At 52.8% G+C, this 13123-nt stretch overlaps 2 protein-coding genes across 3 annotated transcripts in view; both read left to right on the top strand.

Moving 5' to 3' along the window:
• Positions 1-2029: 2029 nt before the first annotated feature.
• On the top strand, positions 2030-11217 carry Dll3 (delta like canonical Notch ligand 3). Of its 2 annotated transcripts, none has more exons than XM_021168480.1 (9): positions 2030-2130; positions 2259-2540; positions 3481-3538; positions 4584-4826; positions 4983-5200; positions 6143-6365; positions 7988-8567; positions 8785-8869; positions 8984-9339. In XM_021168480.1, the coding sequence occupies exons 1-9, from the start codon at positions 2068-2070 to the stop codon at positions 8987-8989; spliced, it is 1758 nt and encodes a 585-aa protein (XP_021024139.1). In that variant the 5' UTR covers positions 2030-2067; the 3' UTR covers positions 8990-9339. The 2 variants fall into 2 exon arrangements, with proteins under 2 accessions (XP_021024139.1, XP_021024138.1); XM_021168479.1 differs by lacking the exon at positions 8984-9339 and adding an exon at positions 11191-11217 and having other exon boundaries at positions 2068-2130.
• A 454-nt stretch (positions 11218-11671) lies between these two features.
• The window catches only part of Selenov (selenoprotein V), a 6970-nt gene continuing 5518 nt past the window's right edge, over positions 11672-13123 (top strand). The window contains exon 1 of the mRNA XM_021168362.1: positions 11672-12538. Within this exon, the coding sequence (XP_021024021.1) occupies positions 11781-12538 (758 nt within the window). The 5' untranslated portion in view covers positions 11672-11780. The remainder of the gene's footprint in view (positions 12539-13123) is intronic.

Below are 13123 nucleotides of genomic sequence, written 5' to 3'. Positions count from 1 at the left end.
CTGGAACTCACTTTGTAGACCAGGCTGGCCTCGAACTCAGAAATCCGCCTGCCTCTGCCTCCCGAGTGCTGGGATTAAAGGCGTGCGCCACCATGCCGGGCAGGAGTGAGCTTTACATTGCAGTTTTTTGCATAAGTACATGCTGGTACCAGCTGTTTCAGCCCACTCCCCCAAGACAGTAGTGAGCAAGGCTGCTAGGAAGCAGTGTCCCACTGTTCCCTCAGGGGAGATGTAAGGCAGGCAGTTGTGGGGGAATAGAGATAAAAAATGGGGGCAGAGAAAAGGGGAACACATAAGACTATAATTCTAGCTATTCGGGAAACAGGCAGGAGTGTGGAGGGTTTGGGGCTGGCCACTCTGTCTCAGACTAGGCTGGGATCGTAGCTCAGCCGGAGTGCTAGCTTACCAGGCATAAGGAGTGTTCACAGGAAAGAGAACTGAGGAGAGAAGCAGTGGTTTGGGGCCTTAGAGGTGTTTGCTTATTTTACATTTTTATATGTCTGGGGGTAGGGTAGGCATGGGCATCCGGTAAGAGTGGTGGGCCGTGTGGAGCCAAGGGAGAAAACAGGCCCCAGGCTTGGCAGAAAGTGCCCTGCTTAAGCCATCTCACCAGCTGGAAGATGCTGTTTTAGACCGGATGGCATGATCTGGAGGGCCTCTCTGGAAGGTGTGTGCCAGCAGAGTCTTGAGTGAGAGGAAAAGCTCCTGGGATGGCTGGTCGGACAGGCATGATCGTCCCAGGGCCTTGGCCTTTGCTGTTCACAATGTGTTCGCTCCAGGATCCTCCTCACACCCCAGGCCTTAGCAGGGGCTCTGTTTCTGTGTGTAACGAAGTCCTAAACAGCTAAGAAGGCTTTCAGAAATCCCTTAAAGTCTGCTTTATTTGTGATTCAGAGCTCTGGAAATACCACCTTGCCACGTGGTGAAGCAAAACCAGGTGTGGTAGGGTTTGGTGGTATGTTCCTGTATTGGTTTTGAGAAAGGCTTTATGTCGTCTAGGCTGGCTTCTTTCTCTTGGTTGTCCTGCTTCTGCACTGCTGGGATTACAGGTCTGCCATGCCCACCCTCGCCTCGCCTCTTTTTCGACTAAACATTTGGTGGGACTATAGCCCGTCTCCCCTCTACAAGACAAATGTGGATATAGGAGCAACTTGTATTTTCCCTAAAATTACTAGCTCTGAGTATTAACAGTATTTACTGGGGGTGGGGAGTGGGTTTCCGCTGTTCAAGCTGCCTTGCTCACCGTCTGACTTCAGCACACGAGAGCCTGGCCAGCTGCACCTAAATTGTTTTACTTGCCTGGATCCTGCGAAATCCCGCCTCCTCACCGCCCGGGGTGGGATGAGCAGCTCCATTCATCTGGGGTGGAGAGTGAAGACTGATTTCCTGTCCGTTTGCCTCTCACACCTTCCTGAGCCCAAATGGGAGGCCCAGCTGCGGCCCAAGGGGGAGGGGCACGGCCGCCCGGCAGATGGCGACATTTACATACAGCTGGGAGGCCCCTCCAAGACCAGGCTCGTAGCCTGGCGTCTGGTGGCGATTCTGGCTTCGCGGAGTGGGGGCTTTGTTTTAAGAAGGGGAAACACGCATGCATACATACGAGAGGTCTTCCACAAACACACAGGGGTCCACACAAAGAACTCAGGAGTCTTCCTCACCGCCTCCTCTGTGGGGCTCCGAAACACAACGCTTCCTTGTAACCTCACACACAGCCGGCTGGAGACGCATTCACAGCACTCATGGGTTCATAGGGTCCTCCACAGCGGACAGGAGCTCACATAAGTACATACATGATAGAGAGGAATGCATCTGTATTTCCGTTCTCCCACTTCAGTACGCACAGAATCTTAGAAATTAACCCCTGCCACTTTCAGATTGGCGCATGCAATCACACTCAGGATGAACCTCACCAAGTCGCCCACATAGAGTTACTGTATCCCTTTCCCTGGGACCCCTCTCGGCCGGTAGCTAAAAGACTGGCCTGAGGGGGCGGAGCGTCCCCTCAAATATAAGGCATCCAGCAGCTGCTACTCCTGAGACTATTTCCCCATCCTGTCCCCCAAAGCAATGGTCTCTCTGCAGGTGTCTCCGCTTCCCCAGACGCTGATCCTGGCTTTTCTCCTTCCTCAGGTCAGATTCGGCGGGATACAGAAAGGAAAGGAACAGATGGGCTTGGGCCGAGACCTGGAGGTCTTAGAGACTTTCATGGGGCACACAGATACCTAGGTCCCTTAACCTTGTGGCCCTCTCTGTCCCAGGCACTGCCGGCTGGTGTCTTCGAGCTACAAATTCATTCTTTCGGGCCAGGCCCAGGCCCCGGGACCCCACGCTCCCCCTGCAACGCCCGAGGCCCTTGCCGCCTCTTCTTCAGGGTTTGCCTGAAGCCCGGAGTCTCCCAGGAGGCCACCGAGTCCCTGTGCGCCCTGGGCACAGCACTGAGCACGAGCGTCCCGGTCTATACGCAGCACCCCGGAGAGTCAGCGGCTGCCCTGCCGCTGCCTGATGGCCTCGTACGTGTGCCCTTCCGCGATGCTTGGCCGGTGAGCCCAACCTCCACCTCTTTCTGTCCCACCAGCTCCGGACACCATCCCGTGCCCCAGAGCCTTTACTACCCACTCCTCCCCCAAACCCACATTCCCAGACCCCCTCCGCTATCCTCTTCAGGGATGTCTTAAAACTGGGCTTCTCATCTTTTTTTTTTTTTGTGGTTGTGTGTGTGTGTGTGTGTGTGTGTGTTATACTCACGAGTACGTTTTACATATGTGGACAATTTGTTGTTATTGCTTGTATTTTGTTTTGTATTTTTAGAGACAAGCCTGGCTGTCTCTGAGTTCACTATGTAGCTGAATCTGGTCGTGATTTCCTGATCCTCCTGCCTTCACTCACGCCCATCTCCCAAGTGCTGGAATTATGGGGTGCAATAGCAAGTCGAGTTGGGGTCTTTGTCTTTATTCTAGATCTCTTTGGACCTGGGGCTCCTCTCAAGCACTTTCTTGAGGTCACCTAATCGCTCATGTTTCCAGCCTTAGTTCTTCTGGTTGGGACATCAGGTCACTTTCTGAATCCTGGTGCCCATCCCTGTACCCTGCACATCTCAAAAAGAATCCGGGCTGGTATTTGAAATGTAGACATCGTTGGGAACTTTTTCCATATTTTATTTCCTCACCCGTAGATGAGAACACCTTAGTATGTCCTTTTGGACAGGGTCTTGCTAGGTACCCCAAACTAGCCTCATATTCGAAACCCTCCTATCTCAGCCTCCTGAGTGCTGGGATTACAGGTATGTGCAAACACTTGGCACAATGGGGTATCCAGAATGAGACCAAAATGTTTCTGGCTCCCGCGGCAGCTCCTTCTGGGAATGCTCCGTAGCTCAGTCCCAGAGGCGGCTTCCAGACTCCATGCTGTGTTCTGGAGGTCAGTGAGCTTCCCTGACCACCGGCTTCCTCTCTTGGTTCTTTCTCTTCTCTGTCCAACCAGGGCACCTTCTCCCTCGTCATTGAAACCTGGAGAGAGCAGCTGGGAGAGCATGCTGGAGGTGGGTGTCTCACGGGTAGGAAGGGGCAGTGTCGAGTTCAGCACTGATAATGGGCTGCCTCTAAAGTGGAGCAATCCCGCTGGGCTTGTGATGTCATCATAGCTCCTGGGATATGGTGCTGGGCTAGTGGTTCTGGATCTGTGGGCAATCTGGGTATAAATATAATTCAAAATTCCTAATGGTAGCAATGTAAAGACCATGTCCTGATAGAGGTTGAGCATCTCTGATCCCAAAATGAGACAAAGGGCTCCAAAATCCATTCATTGTATCTTATCTGTTGTAATAGAGAAGAACTCCCCATATGCTATGCCAGACTCCATCGTTGAGCCTTGCTCCTAGTCCCTAGTAGATTCCTGGGACACTCTACTTCTGAGCCATCTCCTTGGCCTTGATTTTGAAACAATGTCTCATGTAGCCCAGACTGTCTTCAAAATGCCCATTATAGGAATTACCCCCACTATGCTGCACCTAAAATTTAAGTCTTTTTCTTGAAACAGGGTGTCACATAATGTAGACAGGCCTTGAACTTACTGTGTAGCCCAGGCTGTCCTTGAATTCACAGTTCTCCTGCCTCTGCTTCCCGAGTGCTGGCGTTGTGAGCATGAACCACCATTTTGAGGTTGGTTGTCTCTTTTTAGCTTTCTGGGTAAGGCTCTTCCATTGGTACTAGGCCATCCATCTGGTGTAACTCTGCCCTTTGTGAGGCTTTTGCTGGGATTACAGGCATGAGTGGAGCCACTACGCATAAAACCTTGAGGGGGCGCTATGACTTCACTTTTGGAGATCCTGTCCTTAGCTATTGATGGCACAAGATGTTAGAAGTCTCCTATATTAATATTCTAACATCTTGGGGGACAAATACAGGAGTTATCTTAGGAGTTAGTGTTATTTTAACACTAGATATGCCATGCAGGTCCCTAGGTGCATTAAGGGGAGGGCAGGCTTGTTAAGGAGGGCTTCTACTCTTCACCTAACCACGACAAGGAATTCCCAGGAGGGGTGGGGATGACCTGAATCTCAGTGCTCTACGTCATTCTCTCCGCAGGGCCCGCCTGGAACCTGCTAGCACGTGTGGCCGGCCGCAGACGCCTGGCGGCTGGGGGCCCGTGGGCCCGCGATGTGCAGCGCACAGGCACATGGGAGTTGCACTTCTCCTACCGCGCGCGCTGCGAGCCGCCCGCCGTCGGGGCCGCCTGCGCGCGCCTGTGCCGCTCACGCAGTGCCCCCTCGCGGTGTGGCCCGGGACTGCGACCCTGCACGCCATTCCCAGACGAGTGCGAAGCCCCGCGTGAGTCCCTATGCGTGCCCTGCTCTGCTACTTAAGCGCGGATCCTAGTCCCTTCTCATACCCCATTGATCTCTTTTAGGGAACTGAGGGCCCTGGGTCCCAACCTGCTCTAGCATTCATGTCTTGTTCTTTCTGCCTCTCCTCTGCTTCCTGCAGCTGTGTGTCGAGCAGGCTGCAGCCCGGAGCACGGCTACTGTGAAGAGCCTGATGAATGCCGTTGCCTGGAGGGCTGGACTGGACCCCTCTGCACGGTCCCTGTCTCCACCAGTAGCTGCCTGAACTCCAGGGTCCCTGGTCCTGCCAGCACTGGATGCCTTTTACCTGGGCCTGGACCTTGTGATGGGAACCCATGTGCCAATGGGGGCAGCTGTAGTGTCAGTATCTTTTTTGTTTTTTGGTTTTTGTTTGTTTGTTTTTTGAGACAGGATTTCTCTGTGTAGCCCTGGCTGTCCTAGAACTCACTCTGGAGACCAGGCTGGCCTCGAACTCAGAAATCTGCCTGCCTCTGCCTCCCAAGTGCTGGGATTAAAGGCGTGTGCCACCACGCCCGGCTTTCAATTAATTTTTGAGTCAGGGACTCTCACTGAGCCTGAGCTGGCCAGTCTTTCTGTCTTTACTCCGTTAGCATCACTGAGATCGCAGGTGTGCACCACCAAGCCTGCTTTTGCACTTGTCCACCAGTGAGGGTTTGGGGTCCCAGCTCAGGAGTCAAGCGCTTTCTTAACCTTAGAGAGGCCCAGGGTTCAATCCTTCACACACTAAGGAGCTTAGTGGGGAAGCTGGAACCACAGCTCAGTGTCTGACCACTTGCCTTGCACATGCACGGTGTCCAGTCTCCTCTTCAGGTGGGGGATGGGGCAGGAAAGAAGCTCTCGTGGTGGTAGGTGTGGTGTGGCTCACTCTTGTAACCCCAGCACTTGGGATACTTTGACTCCTGAGTTCCAGGCTATCCGGGCCTTCGGGGACAGAGAGACCTGTCTTTTAAAATTGCTCTCATGGGGGAAGTGAGCACTGTGTGTGTGTGTGTGTGTGTGTGTGTGTGTGTGTGTGTGTGTGTATGAGGGGGCAGGGCAGGTAGGTGCCATGTGATAGGCTCAGTTGTGTTGGGAACAGCTTTCCCGGTTTCCAGAGCTTCACCCACTCTAGGATTTCACGTGTAGAAATAACAACATGGACTAGATTGAAGAGCAGCGTTCCTGGGGGAAATCCTGTACCCTGGGACTTGGGGATGAACTAAGCCACCCATAATGGTAAAGAAGGAAGAGATTTGGCTCCGAGGAGTCTCTTGCCCAAAGCCAGCTTCTCTCTCTATTCAGGAAACCCCTGGCTCCTTTGAATGTGCCTGTCCCCGGGGATTCTACGGACTTCGATGTGAGGTGAGCGGGGTCACGTGCGCAGATGGACCCTGCTTCAATGGCGGCTTGTGTGTTGGCGGTGAAGATCCTGACTCTGCCTATATCTGTCATTGCCCACCTGGTTTCCAAGGCTCTAACTGTGAGAAGAGGGTGGACCGCTGTAGCCTGCAGCCATGTCAGAATGGTGAGGTGGGGAAGCCAGAGTGGCCAGGGATGGGATGGGGTCTGTGCGTAACTCAGATGATCCTGGGTGGGAAATACAGCCTGTATGCCCTGTGTACCCTATGTCCTGGAGACATGACCCCCCCCCCCATGAAACAGGAAGAATATTCATCTCCTAGGTCTTTTTTATTAATGGTATTTTCTGTGTTACTTTATTCTTTTTAAGATTTATTTATTATTTATTTTATATGTAAGTACACTGTAGCTGTCTTCAGACACACCAGAAGAGGGTGTCAGATGTCATTAAGGATGGTTGTAAGCCACCATGTGGTTGCTGGGATTTGAACTCAGGACCTTCAGAAGAGCAGTCAGTGCTCTTAACTGCTGAGCCATCTCTCCAGTCTTCCTAGGTCTTTATTTAAGATTTTACTGCCTGTCAGGCTTTAATATAGATGCTGGGGATTTAGCAGAGTGAGAAGCCAAAATCCCTGTTGTGGTTCAAGAGAGAGGACAGTGCGGCCTGTCCTCTCACCAGAACAGACTGGTGACAGATGAGCTTAGGCTGGTGACAGGGGCAGACCAGGTAACCTGCTAGGATGGTGGTAGATGGTGACTTTGGGCCGGTCGTGGTGGCGCACACCTTTAATCCCAGCACTTGGGAGGCAGAGGCAGGTGGATTTCTGAGTTTGAAGCCGGCCTGGTCTACAGGGTGAGTTCCAGGACAGCTAAGGCTACACAGGGAAACCCTGTCTCAGGATGGTGGTGGTGGTGGTGGTGGTGGTGGTGAGGTGATTTCGCTCTTTACTTGGGTGAGATGGAGCCCAGGAAGATTCTAGGCTGGGGAGAACCCCGATTTGACACGGGTGTTAAATGGTTACATGAAGCCAAGCTGCACGAATAAACCCCAGCACTCTAGAAGCTGAAGGCGGGAGGATCAGGAGTTCGAGGTCATTCTGGGCTATATATGAGTTCCAGGCTAGCCCCCAACAAACAACAGCAAAAACCCAAACAAAGGGTTAAATAAGATCATGAATGTAACGGCTCTGGTAGGTAAGTGAGTCTGAAATACTGTTTACAGTTGAACATGTTAGCACTCTGAGGCCGAGGCCAGAGAACCATAAATTCAAAGCTAACCTGGGCTAATTGTTTCCTTTGACTGAGTGACAGAAGGGACCGTACTAGACAATGTCCCTTGCAAGTACCAGCAGCTGCCTTTTCCCAGGGGCTCTTTTGCCCACTCTCAGGACTCAGAGGCATCAGGGCTGGATGAGGGCACAGGGCACAGCGGCTCTGGGCTGGAATGGAGGAAAAGTGAGAGGGCTTCCCGGAGAAAAGAGCATAGGGAGAGGGAGAGACCTGGAGGAAAATAGGGTGGGCGGGGGAGAAAGGAGCGGGAAAGAGGTGATTAGGTTCAAGAAGCCATGGGCAGCCTTGCACCTGTAACCCCGCACTTGGGAGGAGAATACAGGAGGACCCTATGTTCCAAGCTGGCCACATACTGAGACCTGTTCAAATTTTTAAAAAGGCATGGATGTGGCTCTTTAGATATTTCTAAAGTATGGTCCAACAGTAGAAAAGACACAAGTGGGTGTGTGGGGTGCAGGGTGTGGGTGATCGGTTGGCGCTGACACCGTTTCCCCGCAGGCGGCCTCTGCCTGGACCTGGGCCATGCGTTGCGCTGCCGCTGTCGCGCGGGATTCGCCGGGCCGCGCTGCGAGCACGACCTGGACGACTGCGCCGGCCGCGCCTGTGCCAACGGCGGCACGTGCGTGGAGGGCGGCGGCTCGCGCCGCTGCTCGTGTGCGCTGGGCTTCGGCGGGCGCGACTGCCGGGAACGCGCCGACCCCTGCGCCTCCCGCCCCTGCGCGCATGGAGGCCGTTGCTACGCCCACTTCTCTGGCCTGGTCTGCGCCTGCGCGCCCGGCTACATGGGCGTGAGATGCGAGTTCGCCGTGCGCCCGGACGGCGCGGACGCGGTGCCTGCGGCCCCACGGGGCCTGAGGCAGGCGGATCCACAGCGCTTTCTTCTGCCTCCCGCCTTGGGGCTGCTGGCGGCCGCCGGTTTGGCTGGCGCCGCACTCTTGCTCATCCACGTTCGCCGCCGAGGTCCTGGCCAGGATACCGGGACTCGCCTGCTTTCTGGGACCCGGGAACCTTCGGTCCACACGCTCCCGGATGCACTCAACAACCTGAGGTTACAAGACGGTGCTGGGGATGGCCCCAGGTGAGGGCGACACACCTTGTCACTGTGGCCAATTGACTGGTCTGGTTCTATCGGATTGGGCTTTCTTACCCAGGTCTTCTAGCCCTAGCCCTCTTCTGATGGGGTCATTGCAGAATTCTCCCTTGCCAGTGTGCGGTTTCCCTCTTCGATGGGTGTGGGAAATAAAAAATGAGAATTCGTGGGGTCTGAATTGTCCCCTGTTTCTCTCCTCCAACAGTTCGTCGGCTGACTGGAATCATCCTGAAGATGGAAACTCTAGATCCATTTATGTCATACCAGCCCCTTCCATTTATGCAAGAGAGGTATCCTCGACCCATGTTCCCACATTCCAGGCCTTGGACACTTGGCTCAGTGGCAGCCAGCTCCTCCCACCTCCAATATCTTTTCTAACGCTTCTTTCTCATTTCTTTTTTCAGGCCTGATCCTGCCCCTTCTCTATCATCGCCTGGAGATGGAGCCTGAATGATTTTTATTTACTTTGTGGTGTCCAATCTCTACCTCCCCCCACCGACTGGACTCTTTGAAAGGGCTTTATTGTACATATTGCTTATTTATAACCTAGTTTTTCTCATCTCCCCAGAGACATCTATAAAGGTTCTTATTTTGCTCAACTACATCAGGCTGAGAACTTCTTATTTTCCCGGGACAGAGTTTCTCTCTGTAAAAGCCCTGGCCAGTCTAGAACTCTGTAGACCAGGCTGGCCTCGAACTCACAGAGATCCACCTGCCTCTGCCTCCTAAGTGCTGGGATTAAAGGCGTGCGCCACTCCAACAGATGAACTTTGTTTTTGATGTTGAAACTAAGAGAGCTGTCTCATAAGGGGACTAGTAGGATTTTGTTGTCCTTAAATTGAGACAGCATCTTGTGATAGCTTGGAGCTCATTGTATAAACCGGTAGCTCTCAACTTGTGGGTTGCAACCCCTTCGGGGATTGAACAACCCTTTCACAGGCGTCACACATCACAGATCCTGCATATCAGATATTTACATTATGTGAATCACAACAGCAAGGTCACAGTTATGGAGTAGTAATGAAATGGTTTTCTGGTTGAGGGTCACCACATGAGGAACTGTATTGAAGGGTTGAAGCATTGGGAAGGTTGAGAGCCCCTTCCTTCCTTCCTTCCTTCCTCCCTCCCTCCCTCCCTCCCTCCCTTCCTTCCTTCCTTCCTTCCTTCCTTCCTTTCCTTTTTAAACAGGTACTTATATGATATGAGGGCTCTGTCTTCACACAGCAGAAGAACACATCAGATCCCATTACAGATGGTTGTGAGCCACCATGTGGTTGCTGGGATTTGAACTCAGGACCTCTGGAAGAGCAGTCAGTGCTCTTAACCGCTGAGCCATCTCTCCAGTTGTGTTGTTTTTCAACACAGGGTTTCTCTGTAGCCTTGGCTGCCCTGGAAGCCACTCACTCTCTAGATCTACTGGATTGTCAACCAAGCTAGCATCAAACTGCAGCAGATTTCCAGCTTCTGCATCTTGCACACTGGGAATTACAGGCAGGCACCACCACACTGGACTAGGTCTGGTCCTTTGATAGAAGGCTCACTAAAAGTTTTTGGGCTTGTGGTTATGCTGCAGCACAGGGGATTAAATTAAAATATAATTAAAATTAGCCAAGAGATTCTGGCATGATGGCACATGCCTTTAATCCCAGCTCTTGGGAGGCAGGAGCAGTGGTTGTCTGTGAGTTCAAGACAAGCCTTGTCAGAGCGAGTTTCAGAATAGTCAAGGATCCATAATGGGACCCTGTCTCAGAAAGGGGGGGGGGAAGGCTGAGGCAGGAGGATTGTAAGTTTAAGGCTAGCCTAAGCTATATAGCTGTATGTCTTTCTCAAAGATAACAGAAAGCAAAACAAAACAAAAATATGTTTAAAACCCAGCCAACTAGAGAAGGGGATGTGCCAGGGTCCAGGTCAATACCTAGTACAAACATCTGTGTGTTCTTCCTGTGGAAGCACAGACTGCACTGACTTCTGGCAACACAGCATGGTAATGGTCACGAAATGTACATCTGCATTCTGGGGCCTAGAGTCTTCATGAGGTCTTGGTCAGGCAGATATAGTTAATAGCCCTCCTGGGGCTGAACTGACACAATGTGGCCCCAGGCTGTCATCACCATCCACATTATTATGGACTGTCTGGTCTATGTATGCCCCACCCCCTTTCCAGAAGGATATTCCCTGGCTTAGAAATACTGCCCCAAAGCCATAGGCAGAGGCTGACATCTCTTGAGACATCAACAGGGTCATGTGCATCCTGAGGGTTTGGGGGGGGTTGTTTTTGTTTTGTTTTTGTACTTGAGAGTGATTTTAAACTTTTGATCCACTTGCCTCTATCTCCTGAGTGCAATCCTGAGTCACCATAACTGGTTTGTGTGGCACGGGGGACTTGGACCCAGGGCTTTGTGAATGCTATGAAAACTCTATCAACTGAGCCACAACCCCTGTTAAGGCATCCTTCTGTGAGTTCCAGAATGAAGTCTAGTCGGCCTTACATGGTCACTGTCCCTGACTCCAATCCTTTTCACCTCTGCCTTTTGCCTATACTCCACCTCTCAAACTTGTCCCCTTTCCTGGTGCAAGCGTCCCCTTTATCTCCCTAACTCGGGTTCCACAGGATTGGTTGATCCAGGTCTTGTTCTAGGAGCTGGGGATACAGCATGAAGACAGAGTCTCGCTTTGGCCACTCCCAGGGAGTAAATTGGATTATTTGTGTGGGTTTTCGCTATTTTTCTCCGGACCTTGTATCCTACAGAGAGGTGCCTCCTTTCTGAATTATATGGGTGCTGGTATTCTCCACTGCACTGACGGTTTTAGACTGTCACTCTCATACTGGGTGTGACCTCCTATCATGGGCAGGAAGCAAGGAGGGCAGAGATGCTTTGTCCCCGGAATCCCCAGCGCTAGGAGGGCGCTTAATGAACTCAACCAGCTAAACGCACGAGTGTCAGGGTGGCAGTGGGAAGCTCTAGGCAGAGTGGGCTCCTACTGGGTGGGGATGGGGACAGGGGCGGTGTCTATTCGGTGAGATCTGAAGTTCCCTGGCGCAGAGCTTGGAATCTCCGCCTGGCTGGAACCCGGTGTAACAGTGCCTGCTCGTGGTTGCTTCGGTTTTTAGAATCCTCGGGTGCGAAAGCTCTCCTCGCTCAAGGAAGCAGGGCGAGGCGGGACGCTTAGCCTGGGGTACCCGGGTCTCACCTGGTCCCCATGAATAACAAGGCGCGGGTCCCCGCTCCCTCCTCAGTCCGGGCAAACACCCCGGCCCGGACACCCGCTCCCATCCGAACCGCGACCCCAGTCAGGGCCCCGAACCCGGCACCCAACTCGACTCCAGTCCGAACTTCCATCCGGGGCCGGGCTCCTGCCCAAGTCCCTAACCCTGTTCCAATCCGGTTCCCAACTCCAGCCCCAGTCCCTGCTCCAACCCTAACCCCAGCCCCAACTTCAGCTCCAGTCCCAGCTGCAGCACCGGTGCGGACTCCAGCACCAGTCCGGGCCTCGAATCTAGGTCGGGCCTTTCCTAAGATCTCTCCAGGGAGGTTCTTCCCGAGCTTAGCCTCGCCCACGGCACAGCCCCTTTCTTCCAGGGGTGCTAGCTCTCTCTTGAAGGATCCCACCACACTCGCTCAAAACCAGAAACCCTCGATCCACAGCCTAGCGGAGGCCATCCAGGGGCCCCTTCCAGTGCTCACTCCCTCGTCCTCCAAGACACAAGGCTCCATACCGGACACCGCCTCTCCCATAGACTCCTTGGCTTCTACTGCCATGGCCTCCAGCACATTGGGCCCCATTCCGGGCCCCAACCCTACACTAGAGTTCTTGGCCTCCCCGCTGAAGGAAACCCCTGGTCTGGGTAAGCTCTCCACGATTTCCCCAGCACCCAGCTTCGGTTCCACTAAGGAGATCCCATCTACCAGCGAGGACGTCCCAACGCCCAACAGAATCTTGATCCGTGTGATGTACTGGTGAGGGGCTCCCCCTACCCGCTAAAGAACGGGAGCCGGCAGATGCTGGAGCTCTGGGCGTGTGTGTGCAGGCCCAGGTGGGCGCGCTAGGCAGGGAGGCAGATCCACAGAGTTCTGACCACCACTTGTCTGTCCCTTTGAGATCAGTTTCCTACACTGGCTCTCGGCTTCTTTCATTCACTCCCACGCACCCCTGTGATTTCTGTCTTTGATCTTTCCTCACTCATTTGCTTTCATTTGCATGTTTATTGACTTTAGGCTTCATTCACGCCTCTCTTCCTTCAAACGTTTGTATGAGTAATGTGACTGCTGTCATTCGCTTTTATTCATTCATTGATGGGCCTTTCCCACCTGGCAGTCAGAATCATTCATTTAGCTGCTTGAATCCTGCCTCTCAACTTCATGCATGCATTCACTCTTATTCATTCATTCATTCATTCATTCATTCATTCATTCTATTGGTAGAAGTGAGAAGCTTCATCCACCTTCATCCATTCAACATTTGCATGATCGATGGGTCTAAACTGTATTCTCATTCATTCACTCATCCATGCATTCATTCACGGTTGATTCTTTTTTTTTTTT

Source organism: Mus caroli, chromosome 7 (genome assembly GCF_900094665.2).
Source record: "Mus caroli chromosome 7, CAROLI_EIJ_v1.1, whole genome shotgun sequence".
Taxonomy (NCBI): domain Eukaryota; kingdom Metazoa; phylum Chordata; class Mammalia; order Rodentia; family Muridae; genus Mus; species Mus caroli.
Note: the sequence above shows the minus strand (reverse complement) of the source record. Positions and strands in the feature narration are given on the sequence as shown.

Excerpts from the sequence above, each read along its gene's own strand:
- Dll3 (XM_021168479.1), top strand. The coding sequence starts at position 2,068 with ATGGTCTCTCTGCAGGTGTCTCCGCTTCCCCAGACGCTGATCCTGGCT. Across the intron at positions 3,539-4,583 it reads GCTGGGAGAGCATGCTGGAG|GGCCCGCCTGGAACCTGCTA; the intron begins GTGGGTGTCTCA and ends TTCTCTCCGCAG. Across the intron at positions 8,568-8,784 it reads GGTGCTGGGGATGGCCCCAG|TTCGTCGGCTGACTGGAATC; the intron begins GTGAGGGCGACA and ends CTCCTCCAACAG.